Here is a 13,094-nt window from a genome sequence, read left to right as displayed (position 1 = left end):
GAATGGAATCGCAGTATGTGGCTTCCTTTATCTGGTTTCCTTTCTCAGCACAATGCTTTTCAGGTTCGTCTTTGCTGTAGTGTGTATCAGCACTTCGTTCCTTTTTAAGGCTGAATAGTACTTCGTTGTATGGCAGCATTGCAATTTGTTTATCCATTCATCAGTTAATGGACATTTGGGTTGCTTCCATTTTTTGTTTATTGCGACTACCGCTGCTGTGAGTATTTGTGTACAAGGATTTGTTTGAGAAACTGTTCTTAGTTCCTTTGGGTCTATACCTTGGAGTGGAATTGCTGGATCATCTGATACTTTTATGTTTAACTTTTTGAGGAACTGCCATACTGTTTTTACATAGAAATTGTATCATTTTACATTCCTTACCTGTGAGATGTAAACCACTGTGAAAGTCACACAGTTGTGTCTGACTCTTTGTGACCCCGTGGACTGTAGCCCGTCATTCTCTTCTGTCCATGGAATTCTCCAGGTGAGAATACTAGAGTGGGTTGCTGTTCCCTTCTCCAATGGATCTTCCTGACCTGGAGATCGAACCCGGGTCTTCTGCATTGCAGGCAGTTTCCTTACTGTCTGAGCCACTAGGAAAGCCCTGTGATACGAGAGCGTTCTAATTTCTTTGCATCCTCACCAGTCTTTGCTCTTTTCCCATTTTCTTTTTTTCAACTACAGCCATCCTAGTGAATGTGCAGTTGTATCTCTTGGTTTTGATTTGCATTTCATGGCATCCAGATGACTAATGATGTTGAGCATCTCTTCATGAGCTTGTTGGCCATTTGTATTTCTTTGGAGAAATTTCTATTTGGGACCTTTGACCATTTTAAAATTGATGTGTCATTTTTGTTGTTGAGTTGTGAAGTTCTTTATTCATTTCAGTGATAGACCCTTATTAGGAATATGATTTGCAGATATTTTCTCCCATTCTGTACAGTGAAAAGCCTTTTCACTTTCTTGATGTCCTTTAATGCAGAAAAGTTCTAAATTTTAATACTGTCCAATTTATCTCTTTTTCCTTTTGTTGCTTGTACTTTTTTTTTAAACTTTTAGTCTTTTATTCACAATGTTTGGGCATATTAATTTTACCTTTTTTTAATGCTATTTTTAAAGCAACAGAGGAGGTAAGAAAATATCTTTTACTCTTGGAAATATTTTTAGCATGGTCTTCTTTAGTCGCTAGATCAGATCAGATCAGATCAGTCACTCAGTCATGTCCGACTCTTTGAGACCCTATGAATCGCAGCACGCCAGGCCTCCCTGTCCATCACCAACTCCCGGAGTTCACTCAGACTCACGACCATCGAGTCAGTGATGCCATCCAGCCATCTCATCCTCTGTCGTCCCCTTCTCCTCTTGCCCCCAATCTCTCCCAGCATCAGAGTCTTTTCCAGAGTCAGTTCTTCGCATGAGGTGGCCAAAGTACTGGAGTTTCAGCTTTGGCATTATTCCTTCCAAAGAAATCCCAGGGCTGATCTCCTTCAGAATGGACTGGTTGGATCTCCTTGCAGTCCAAGGGACTCTCAAGAGTCTTCTCCAACACCACAGTTCAAAAGCATCAATTCTTCGGCACTCAGCCTTCTTCACAGTCCAACTCTCACATCCATACATGACCACAGGAAAAACCATAGCCTTGACTAGACGAACCTTTGTTGGCAAAGTAATGTCTCTGCTTTTGAATATGCTGTCTAGGTTGGTCACAACTTTCCTTCCAAGGGGTAAGCGTCTTTTAATTTCATGGCTGCAGTCACCATCTGCAGTGATTTTGGAGCCCAAGAAAATAAAGTCTGACACTGTTTCCATTGTTTCTCCATCTATTTCCCATGAAGTGATGGGACCGGATGTCATGATCTTCGTTTTCTGAATGTTGAGCTTTAAGCCAACTTTTTCACTCTCCACTTTCACTTTCATCAAGAGGCTTTTGAGTTCCTTTCTGCCATAAGGGTGGTGTCATCTGCATATCTGAGGTTATTGATATTTCTCCCCGCAATCTTGATTCCAGCTTGTGTTTCTTCCAGCCCAGCGTTTCTCATGATGTCCTCTGCATATAAGTTAAATAAACAGGGTGACAATATACAGCCTTGGCGTGCTTTTCCTATTCGGAACCAGTCTGTTGTTCCATGTCCAGTTCTAACTGTTGCTTCCTGACCTGCATACAAATTTCTCAAGAGGCAGATCAGGTGGTCTGGTATTCCCATCTCTTTCAGAATTTTCCACAGTTGATTGTGATCCACACAGTCAAAGGCTTTGGCATAGTCAATAAAGCAGAAATAGATGTTTTTCTGGAACTCTCTTGCTTTTTCCATGATCCAGCAGATGTTGGCAATTTGATCTCTGGTTCCTCTTCCTTTTCTAAAAGCAGCTTGAACATCAGGAAGTTCACGGTTCACATATTGCTGAAGCCTGGCTTGGATGTCCAATTCTCTTGTGACTCCATGGAGATAGCCTGCCAGGTTTCTCTGTCCGTGATATTTCCCAGGTGAGAATCCTGGAGTGGACTGCCATTTCCTTCTCATTGTTGCTTGTACTTTTGATGTCCTATTTGTGCCCAAATCCAAGGTCATGAAGATTCACCCTTGTGTTTTCTTCTAAGAGTGTTATAGTTTTAGCTCTCATATTTAGATTGTTAATCCATTTTGAGTTAATTTTGTGTGTGGTGTGAGGTAATTGTTCAGTTTCACCCTTCTGATATCTAGTTGTCCTAGCACCATGGTACAGCTCCCTGGGGTCTGCAGGGGCCCTGCCCATGGCTGCAGACTGTCTGTGGTGAAATGATGGGAGTGCCTGGGCTGTGAGACACCCCATCTCCCGCCTCCTGCCTCAGCCTCTCTGGACTCTGTGGTGACAGGTAGTGATGGCTTTCTTAGAGGCAAGCCTAAAGTCTGGCCAGTCCCCTCTGCCTCTCCCAGTCACACATGGCGAGGCCTTCCTTGACCCTCCCTCTCCATTTTGAGTCCCCCATCCCATACCTGTGAGTTACTGTCGTCACACATACTCTGCCCCAACTGCCCTCATACCACCTTCCCTTTCTCCCAGGGTGTTGCCGAGCTTTGCAGGGGAAGCACTTAAGGAGTTGCTGACTGCTGGTGATAATCTATTTCTCCTCCATTTCAGCTGTGTTGGAGTGGAAGAGGAGGAGGCCCCAGACATTGACATATACCACTGCCCAAACTGTGAGAAAACCCACGGGAAGTCCACCTGTAAGTATAGCACCATTCTGCTGCCCCTTGGATCTGACTATGGGGGTGAGGTCTCTGCTTGACCTTGATCCCAGCCCCAACTGGACCCTACCTTGCTGGAGTCAACTGCCCTGTGTGGTTGCAGCCAGGGGTCTCTGGTGCCTAGGGACCTCCTTCTGTCTCATTTATTGCCCCTCATGGCCTTAGTGGGCTGGTTGTGGCTCCTCCTGATCATCTCCTGCCTGCAGATGCATCTAGGGCCCCTCATGACCTTTGCAGAGAGCCCACCAGCCTCCAAAGGCCAGGACAGGGGTTGCAAACTCTAGCATTCGCAGTGACCAGGCAATGCGAGATGGGGACATAGCCTGGGAGATGTCCAAGGAGCCATCCATCGCAGCTCTGCCCAGCTGGCCGCTTCTTATCTATGTAGCGCTCTAGGAATGTGCATTATTGGGAACCTGTTCTCCTTCCTATCTCCAGAACTCCTTGCTTGGAATCTTAGGTGATCCCCTTTCTCTATCTTTTTTTCAGCAATGCAAAGCATTTTATTTCTTGTCAGTTCTACATTATTAATAAGTAAGAGTACAGAGAGGACAACTAATAGTTTTTTTTTTTTTTTTTCCCCTTAATTGAAGTATATGGCCAAGGAGTTTTGTATTTTTGAAATGCAAAAGAATTCCCATTCTCACACTACTATTTGTACATCACAATGACTTTATCACCCTCCCCTTCCATGTGGCCCTTTCAGGGTGTGGGGGGCACCTAGTGGGTGCTCTCCAAGGCATGGGCTCATCCAGGGTGGCTCTAAAGGGCCCCACATCAAGGCTGGGAGGCAAGTTCCAAGGCCAGGTCCACATGGGAGAAGAACCATGATCTGCCGGGGCTAGAGCCCTGTAGCCCTGGTGGGGTAACCCAGTGGATCCAGTGGGCATAGAGGTATGGAGTCCTGTAGATCCACTGGCACAGGGTGGGGTAGGAGCCCACCCGGAGCCCATCCCCAGCGGTCCTATTCTGTAGGCTGAGGCCAGCAAAGCAAGCCCAACCTAGCCCCTTGGGAAGCTGGGTGAAGAGTCGTCTTGCCTCACCTCGACCTTTCTTGGGCCTCTCTTTTTGCCTAGCCTGTGCTCTATCATCACTGAGTGACCGTAGGAACTGTATTTATTTTGGCTTTTGTGCCCTACTTTCCAGCACATTGTGGGCATGTGGTAAATGCATGAGAAGAAGACAAGAAGGCCTGGTGGCTTCTGAACTTCCCAGGCATGAAGGTTCTCAAATTCCTAACTTACCCTCACAGCCCTAGAGGCTGGCAGCACCGCTGCTCGCAATATGTCTGCCCTAAAGTACCCGATCCTTCTGGTAATGGCTTCACAGCAGACACAGGAGGATGCCTGTCGCCCCGTGGCTTAGTCTACATTTCTAATACCTCATGAACTTCCAGGAGGCTAGGGTAGATGAACAGGGTGTGCACCCGGGTCTGCACCTCGTGGCCCCGGGAGTGGGATGGGGGGCCGATAAGGGCTGGAGCTGGGAGACACCACCCAGCTGATGATAGGCACTACCCTGGGGTGTGCTCAGGGAGGCTGGGGGGCCAGGATGCCTCTATAGCACTGTCCTAGATCAGCAGTGTGGGACTGCCGCCTGGGGGGACCCAACCCTCCCTGACTGTGTGTGTGCATGTGTGCATTGTGTGTGTGCGTGCACATGTGCTTTATAAATTCTGTGACTCAGACTCCACTGATGGGCTGTGTGTCCATCAGGGATGAAAGCACAGATTCTAGCAGCTTCCGCCAGTGGGCATTCCCACACTGCCTATCACCGATCATTTTACATGTGTGTGCCCTGACCAGAGCCTGTCTGTGACACACTGGTTGGTTTTTGCTGCATGAACTCCAGTCACACCTTCTGCGGGAAGGCCCCTTGATGACCCTGTGCCCCCTGGGAACCACCCAAGCCCACGCGCCTGCCTCCTTTCCCTGTCCTGGCCTGGGTGCGGTTTGTGGTGGGCACAGTGAGGTGAGGACAGCAGGGAGAGGGCCAGGACAGGGTGGGGGCGGGGGATGGAGCCCTGGGAATGGATGGAGGCGGGGCTCCCGGAGCAGCTGGACCTGAGGCCACACCCCTCGTGCTTTGCCTTGTCTTTGCGAGCTCGCAGGGTTCCCTGTCCATGCTGTTGCCATCTGCCCCTTGGACTGACTTTGGTTTGTGACTCTCAGGCCCACAGGCTCCCATGAAGGCTCATGGGAGGCAAGTGACATGACCCTTAAAGTGATTCTGAATCCTAGTGTTTCCTCTTGTTGGCTCCATGACTGCTTAAGAGGTTTTGTTGTTCAGTCACTCATTCGAGTCTGACTCTTTGCGACCCCGTAGACTGCAGCACGCCAGGTTTCCCTGTCCTTCACTGTCCCCCGGAGCTTGCTCAAACTCATGTCCATCGAGTCGGTGATGCCATCCAACCATCTATCATCTGTCATCCCCTTCTCCTGCCTTCAATCTTTCCCAGCATCAGGGTCTTTTCTAATGAGTTGGCTCTTCTCATCAGGTGGCCAAAGTACTGGAGCTTCGGCTTTAGCATCAGTCCTTCCAATGAATATTCAGGATTGATTTCCTTTAGAATTTAAGGAAAATTTTTAAAAATAAATTTATTTATTTTAATTGGAGGTTAATTACTTTACAATATTGTATTGGTTTTGCCATATAGCAACATGAATCTGCCACGGGTGTACACGTGTTCCCCATCCTGAACCCCCCTCCCTCCTTCCTCCTCGTACCATCCCTCTGGGTCGTCCCAGTGCACCAGCCCCAAACAACCAGTATCATACATCGAACTTGGATGGGCAGTTCATTTCATATATGATATTATACATGTTTCAATGCCATTCTCCCAAATCATCCCACCCTCTCCCTCTCCCACAGAGTCCAAAAGACTTTTAAGAGGTTACTTACTAATTTCTTATCTTTTCCTTTTTCCTGAGGCAAGCATTGCTGTCACACCTTTGGGATGGGGCAAGCTATGCTTAGGAGGGTGGGCTGAGCTGTGTTGTCAAATGTCTTAGGGATATACGTATTGCCCCTGTAACCCAGAGGGGTCTGCTGAGTCCCCGCCAGCTTCCAGCTGTCCCCTGGGTAGCTTGTAAGACGGTGTCTTGGGCCACCCATAGGCAGGGAAGGCTCAGCCTTAGAGCTCAGGAGGGTCTTAGACCCTGGGGAGGGAAGGAGCCCACCAGTCAGGGCTGCAGAGGGATTCAAGAGTAGCCCCTGTGAACTCAGACCTGCCTCACAGCTTCATCTTTGGCTGTTGTCCCAGCATACCTGCTCCAGCCACAGTATCAGGCATATTCCAGCCTCTACACGAGGTGCTTGAAGCTGCCCAGTCCTGAATAAGGGCCCAGGAAGCCCAGATGGCCCAAGACTGCCACTGGCCCCTGGTCAGCAGGGGCCCCAGGCCCGGCTCCTGGAAGGCAGAGGAGATGCTGCTTCTTTCTTCTGCTGCCCACTGTTGCCTGCATATGTGCTGTCTCTGGGCTGTATGCCTCCTCCAAGACTCAGTCACCCCATGTGTCTCCTGGCACAGGGCCCTCCATACTCACGAGGAGCCCAGGAAGCCAGAACCAGCATTAAAGATGAGACACAGAGACACCCACTAACTTGCCTAGAGTCACACAGCTATAGGATAGGTGGGCAAGAAAGATTTGGACTCCTCTCCGGGTCTGGTGGGGCTTCCCTTGTGACTCAGCTGGTAAAGAATCTGCCTGCAATGCGGGAGACCTGGGTTTGATCCCTGGGTTGGGAAGATCCCCTGGAGAAGGGAAAGGCTACCCACTCCGGTATTCTTGCCTGGAGAATTCCATGGACTGTGTAGTCCATGGGGTTGCAAAGAGTCAGACATGACTGAGCGACTTTCACTTTCACTGGGTCTGGTGCTGCCACCGGAAGTTCTAGCTCCAGCCCCTCCTTTGTAGGACCGGGCCTGATTTCCATAATATGCACTTGCACTTTGGTCTGGGAGACCAAGCATGATGTATATATCACCTATTTTAGGAGACAGTCTCAAGGAACTATGACTTGATGAGACAGGGAAGAGGTGGCAATTTGGAACAGAGGTCAGCTCAGCCACCCCGCATCCAGTGCCTTCCGCTTCCTGCTTTAGGCAGGTCCCACCCAGGAGCAGTCGTCAGCTCCCTTCATCCCCACAACCACTGAAATGCAGGAGGACTGCAGCCCCTACCCGATCCCTGTCTGTGAAGGACAGACACTCTAAGGGCCCCGCCAGCTCTCCCTCACCTCCAGTCACATCTCTGCCTGAGAATCATGTTTAAAACCCTGCGAGGCAGTCCCCCAGGATGGGTCTCCATGCCTGGCCCATCTTCACTCACTGAGTTATCCATGGCTGCCCTGAATGGGGCCGAAGGTATCAAGGAAATAGCTTCCTTCCCTCTGGGAGCTCGAAGTCCAGTAGGAGCGTATGTTAGTGTGTGTGCATATTTGTCCTTATGTGTGTGTGTGTCCTAGTGTGCACGTGCCTGTCCTGGTCCCGTAAGGGCATGTGTGGTTGCATGTGGATGTGCATGTGTGTACGTGCGTGAGCATGTGTCACAGCCCAGGAGGCACAGGTGTTCATTCTCACGTGTAAAAGTCCAAGAAGTGTGTGTCCAGTGCCCTGGGAGCAGGTGTGACAATACGATACCCTGAGGATGGGCAGGCAGTGGTGGGCAGGGAGTGGGGAGGGCAGTGGGCATAGAAGATGGGGCTGGGCTGCTCTGCCTGTGAGTTGTGGGTTGTCATGGCAGCAAAGATCCCAGTGGGGAAGGGCAGCAGTCTGTGCTATTTGAGGGCAAGTCTGAGGGTAAGACAGGTGAGAAGGGTCCTGAAAAATGACCGTGGGTGGGAGCTTCTCAGGGGGCGCCTCTGAAGAGTTCTCAGCAGACTAAGTGCTGAGTGAGGTGGGGCCCTAGGAAGCCCCAGCTTTGAGTGCCATCATCTGAGCCAGCAGGTTGGGAAGTATGGGGTAAGAGGTGAGGTGGGGGCTGTGACTCAGGATGTGAGAGGTGGGAGTTCCTGACCATGTGTCAACTCGGGGTCCTGAGAGGCTGGGGAGGCTGGGTGGGTGGGGGCCAGGGAACCCCAACTTCTTTGCCTCTGAGAGGTCTGAGTCTTGCAGCATTCATGGTGGCTGCCCTCCTGGCTGGGTCTCTGCAGGCATGAGGAGGGGAGGGTGTTGCAGGTGACGACCTGCCTCCTGTTTCCCCCACAGTGAAGAAGAAGCGAACCTGGCATAAACATGGCCCCGGGCAGACGCCGGAAGTGAAACCCGTGCAGAATGGCAGCCAGCTCTTCATCAAGGAGCTGAGGAGCCGGACCTTTCCCAGGTGAGCAGCCTGTTCCTCTCCAGCCTGAGGCTGGATACGCACCCCGCACTGGGGCTCCAGGGCCATGGGCTTCCCTCCAGGGGAAGCAGCAAAGTCGCAGAAACTCCAGGTGCTCCCAGTATGGGAGCTGATCTCTCCCTTCTCAGCACCTCCCCAAATAGGTGATTGTGACCTTCACAGCCCTGGAGGGAAGAGTCTTATCTCCCCCACCTGGTATGGCCCTTCCGACGGCACATTCCTGAGAGAGAGCCACTGTCCCCACTTTATGGACCAGGAGTGGGGGCTGGTATCCAGCCTGATGTGGATGTGGCGGGTCCTGGTATCATAGCCATGGGCTTTCCTCTGTGCGCATGTCCTGGTGGGGTGTCCCTGGTTCTTCTTAGAGTGCCCCTCCCCCTGTACACCCTTGTCCTTGTGAGGGCAGAGGGCAGGATCAGGGTCACGGAAATCACTTCTGGTGAGGGGGGGCACCCTGACTGTGTGGACATGTGGTTGTATAGACAGCGGCTCTGAACCACCCTTGGCCCTTCACAGCTGGAAGACAGTTTCTGTTTGTCTGACAAAGTCTTTACTCCTTTTTTTTGAAGGATAATTTGATGGACACAGATTCCTAAGTTGGCGGGGTTTTTCTTTTAACATTTTAAATGACTCATTCCATTCTCTACTTGAGTGCAAGGTTTCTGGTGAGAAATTCAGTGCAACTTCTTTCCTTGCTCCTCTATGGATAAGGTATTTTTCCTCTCTGGCTTCTTTCTTATTTTCTTTTTTCCCATCTTTATTGAGATATAATTCATATACCATATAATCCATCCATATGAAGGGTACAATTCAGTGTATTCACAGCTCTGTGCACCACACCAGTTAATTTTGAAGGGTTTCCATCACCTCGAAAATAAATTTATGATCCACATTCCTCCTAGAAGTCCTGCCACTAATCATGCTTTCTATCACTGTAGATTTGCCTATTATGAACATTTCATCTAAAAGAAATTATATAATATGTCGTCCTTGTGACTGGCTTATTTTACTTAGCATAATATCCTCAAGGTTCATCCAGAGTGTAGCAAGTGTCAGTGCTTCATTGCTTTTTTATGGCTGAGTAATATTCCCTTTGGATAGACTGCATTTTGTTTATTCATTCATCAGCTGATAGAAATTTGAGTTATTTCTGATTTTTTACTACTGTGAAGAATTCTACCATAAATGTTCTTGTAAAATACCTTGTTTGGACATATATTTTCATTTTTTTAGGGGTAACTTAATATATAATTGTTTGAAGAATTGCCAGGCTGTTTCTTTTTTTTTTAATTAATTAATTTTTTTTAATTGAAGGATAATTGCTTTACAGAACTGTGTTGGTTCCTGCCAAACGTCAACAGGAATTAGCCATAGATCTGCATATGTTCCCTCCCTCTTGAACCTCCCTCCTACCTTCCTCCCTACCCCACCCCTCTAGGTGTTATAGATCCCTGGTTTGAGTTCCCTGAGTCATACAGCAAATTCCCACACCACTTTCCATTCCCACCAGCAGTGTCTGAGGGTTTTAAAACATTCTCCGTGTCCTCACTAGAATTTGCTATTATCTGACTTTTTGAGTTGCTTCCCTTGTGGCTCAGCTGGTAAAGAATCTGCCTGCAATTTGGGGGACCTGGGTTCAATCCCTGGGTTGGGACGATCCCCCGGAGAAGGGAAAGGCTCCCCATTATGGTATTCTGCCCTAGAGAATTCCATGGACTGTATTGTCCATGGGGTTGCAAAGAGCTGGACACAACTGAGTGACCTTCATTTTCATGGTGGTTCTGTCTGTCTATACTTGCAGGTGTGAAGTGGTCTCTCACTGTGGTTTTAATTTGAATTCCCCTGATGACTAGTGATGTTGAGAACATGAACCTTTTCATGTTCTTGTTGGGTATCTGTCATTTGCCCATTGAAAGTTGTTTTTTGTCTTTTTGAGTTGTAAGAATTCTTTGTATATTTTAGATACAAACTCCTTATTGGATATATGATGTACAAATCCTTTCTCCAATTTTATGGGCTGTCTTTTCACTTTTTTGCTGTCTTTTGAAGCACAAAAGTTTTAAATTTTCATTCAGATCAGATCAGATTAGTCACTCAGTTGTGTCCGACTCTTTGCGACCCCATGAATCGCAGCACACCAGGCCTCCCTGTCCATCACCAACTCCCGGAGTTCACTCAGACTCACGTCCATCAAGTCAGTGATGCCATCCAGCCATCTCATCCTCTGTCGTCCCCTTCTCCTCTTGCCCCCAGTCTTTCCCAGCATCAGAGTCTTTTCCAATGAGTCAGCTCTTCGCATGAGGTGGCCAAAGTACTGGAGTTTCAGCTTTAGCATCATTCCTTCCAAAGAAATCCCAGGGCTGATCTCATTCAGAATGGACTGGTTGGATCTCCTTGCAGCCCAAAGGACTCTCAAGAGTCTTCTCCAACACCACAGTTCAAAAGCATCAATTCTTCGGCACTCAGCCTTCTTCCCAGTCCAACTCTCACATCCATACATGACCACAGGAAAAACCATAGCCTTGACTAGACGAACCTTTGTTGGCAAAGTAATGTCTCTGCTTTTGAATATGCTATCTAGGTTGGTCATAACTTTCCTTCCAAGGAGTAAGCATCTTTTAATTTCATGGCTGCAGTCACCATCTGCAGTGATTTTGGAGCCCAGAAAAATAAAGTCTGACACTGTTTCCATTGTTTCCCATCTATTTCCCATGAAGTGATGGGACCGGATGTCATGATCTTCGTTTTCTGAATGTTGAGCTTTAAGCCAACTTTTTTCACTCTCCACTTTCACTTTCATCAAGAGGCTTTTTAGTTCCTCTTCACTTTCTGCCATAAGGGTGGTGTCATCTGCATATCTGAGGTTATTGATATTTCTCCCCGCAATCTTGATTCCAGCTTGTGTTTCTTCCAGTCCAGCGTTTCTCATGATGTCCTCTGCATATAAGTTAAATAAACAGGGTGACAATATACATCCTTGACGAACTCCTTTTCCTATTCGGAACCAGTCTGTTGTTCCATGTTCAGTTCTAACTGTTGCTTCCTGACCTGCATACACATTTCTCAAGAGGCAGATCAGGTGGTCTGGTATTCCCATCTCTTGAAGAATTTTCCACAGTTTATTGTGATCCACACAGTCAAAGGCTTTGGCATAATCAATAAAGCAGAAATAGATGTTTTTCTGGAAACTCTCTTGCTTTTTCCATGATCCAGCAGATGTTGGCAATTCTGGTTCCTCTGCCTTTTCTAAAACCAGTTTGAACATCAGGAAGTTCACGGTTCACATATTGCTGAAGCCTGGCTTGGAGAATTTTGAGCATTACTTTACTAGCATGTGAGATGAGTGCAATTGTGCGGTAGTTTGAGCATTCTTTGGCATTGCCTTTCTTTGGGATTGGAATGAAAACTGACCTTTTCCAGTCCTGTGGCCACTGCTGAGTTTTCCAAATTTGCTGGCTTATTGAGTGCAGCACTTTCATAGCATCATCTTTCAGGATTTGGAATAGTTCAACTGGAATTCTGTCACCTCCACAAGCTTTGCTCGTAGTGATGCTTTTAAGTCCAAGTTATTTTTTCTGTTGCTGCTTGTGTTTTTAGACAAAAACAAAAAGAAACTATTGCCAAATTTAAGGTCATTAAGACTTATGCCTATGTTTTCTTCTAAAAGTTTTGTAGTTTTAGCTCTTATATTTAGGACTTTAACTCATTTTGAGTTAATTTTTGTATATGGTATGAGGTAAGGGTCCAACTTCATGCTTTTGCATGTGCATATCCAGTTCTCCCAGTTATTACAATGATTATTCATTTGCCATTGAATTATCACGGTACCCTTGATGAAAAGCAGTTAACCATAGATGTTTAGGTTTTTTCTGGACACTCAATTCTGTTCCACTGATCCATATGTCTCGTATTATGCCAGTACCACACAATCTTGATTACTGTAGCTTTGTAGTGAATCTTGAAATTGGAAAGTACCTTCCAACTTGTTCTTCATAAAAAATGTTGTGGTCATCTGTGTGCCTTGTATTTCCTCAGTATTTCAAGTTCATCGTGTGGGTTTCTGCAGAGTAGTCAGGTGGTATTAAGAGAGGGATTGTGTGGAATCTGGAGATCAGTTTTCCATTATTTCTTGAATCCCACTCCTTCCTTCAAGATTTGGTTTCCTCCTTGTTGAGTTATATCCTTTAGTAGTTCTTCCAAAAAAGCTCTATAAAAATATTTTCTGTGTCTGACAATATTTTTATTTCATCTTTATTTTTACATGATTCTAATTTTCTAAAATGGATCTAAAATTCTGGTTATAAGTTATTTTCCTTTAACTCCGGAGATATTATAATATTGTGTTTCTTTTGACATTTCTTGCTACTGTTATCAGCCTAGTTGCTGGAGTTTTTGTTTTGTTTCATTTTCATTTTTGGTGAATAATCTGTTTTTCTGTCTGGAAACTTTTGAGATTTTTTTTTAAATTTATTTTTGATATACCATAAGTATACTGTGAAGCTTCTAATGTGCATTTGCTTTTATT

General features: G+C 47.0%; 1 protein-coding gene across 2 annotated transcripts in view; it reads left to right on the top strand.

The window, feature by feature from the left end:
* The window catches only part of PHF2 (PHD finger protein 2), a 93,043-nt gene that overhangs the window by 49,624 nt on the left and 30,325 nt on the right, over positions 1-13,094 (top strand). For both annotated transcript variants that reach the window (XM_070375251.1, XM_070375250.1), the window contains exons 2-3: positions 3,121-3,206; positions 8,437-8,551. In XM_070375251.1, the coding sequence (XP_070231352.1) occupies positions 3,121-3,206; positions 8,437-8,551 (201 nt within the window). The remainder of the gene's footprint in view (positions 1-3,120; positions 3,207-8,436; positions 8,552-13,094) is intronic.

This window comes from Bos mutus, chromosome 8 (genome assembly GCF_027580195.1).
Source record: "Bos mutus isolate GX-2022 chromosome 8, NWIPB_WYAK_1.1, whole genome shotgun sequence".
Classification (NCBI taxonomy): Eukaryota; Metazoa; Chordata; class Mammalia; order Artiodactyla; family Bovidae; genus Bos; species Bos mutus.
This window is presented reverse-complemented; position numbering and strand designations above follow the sequence as displayed.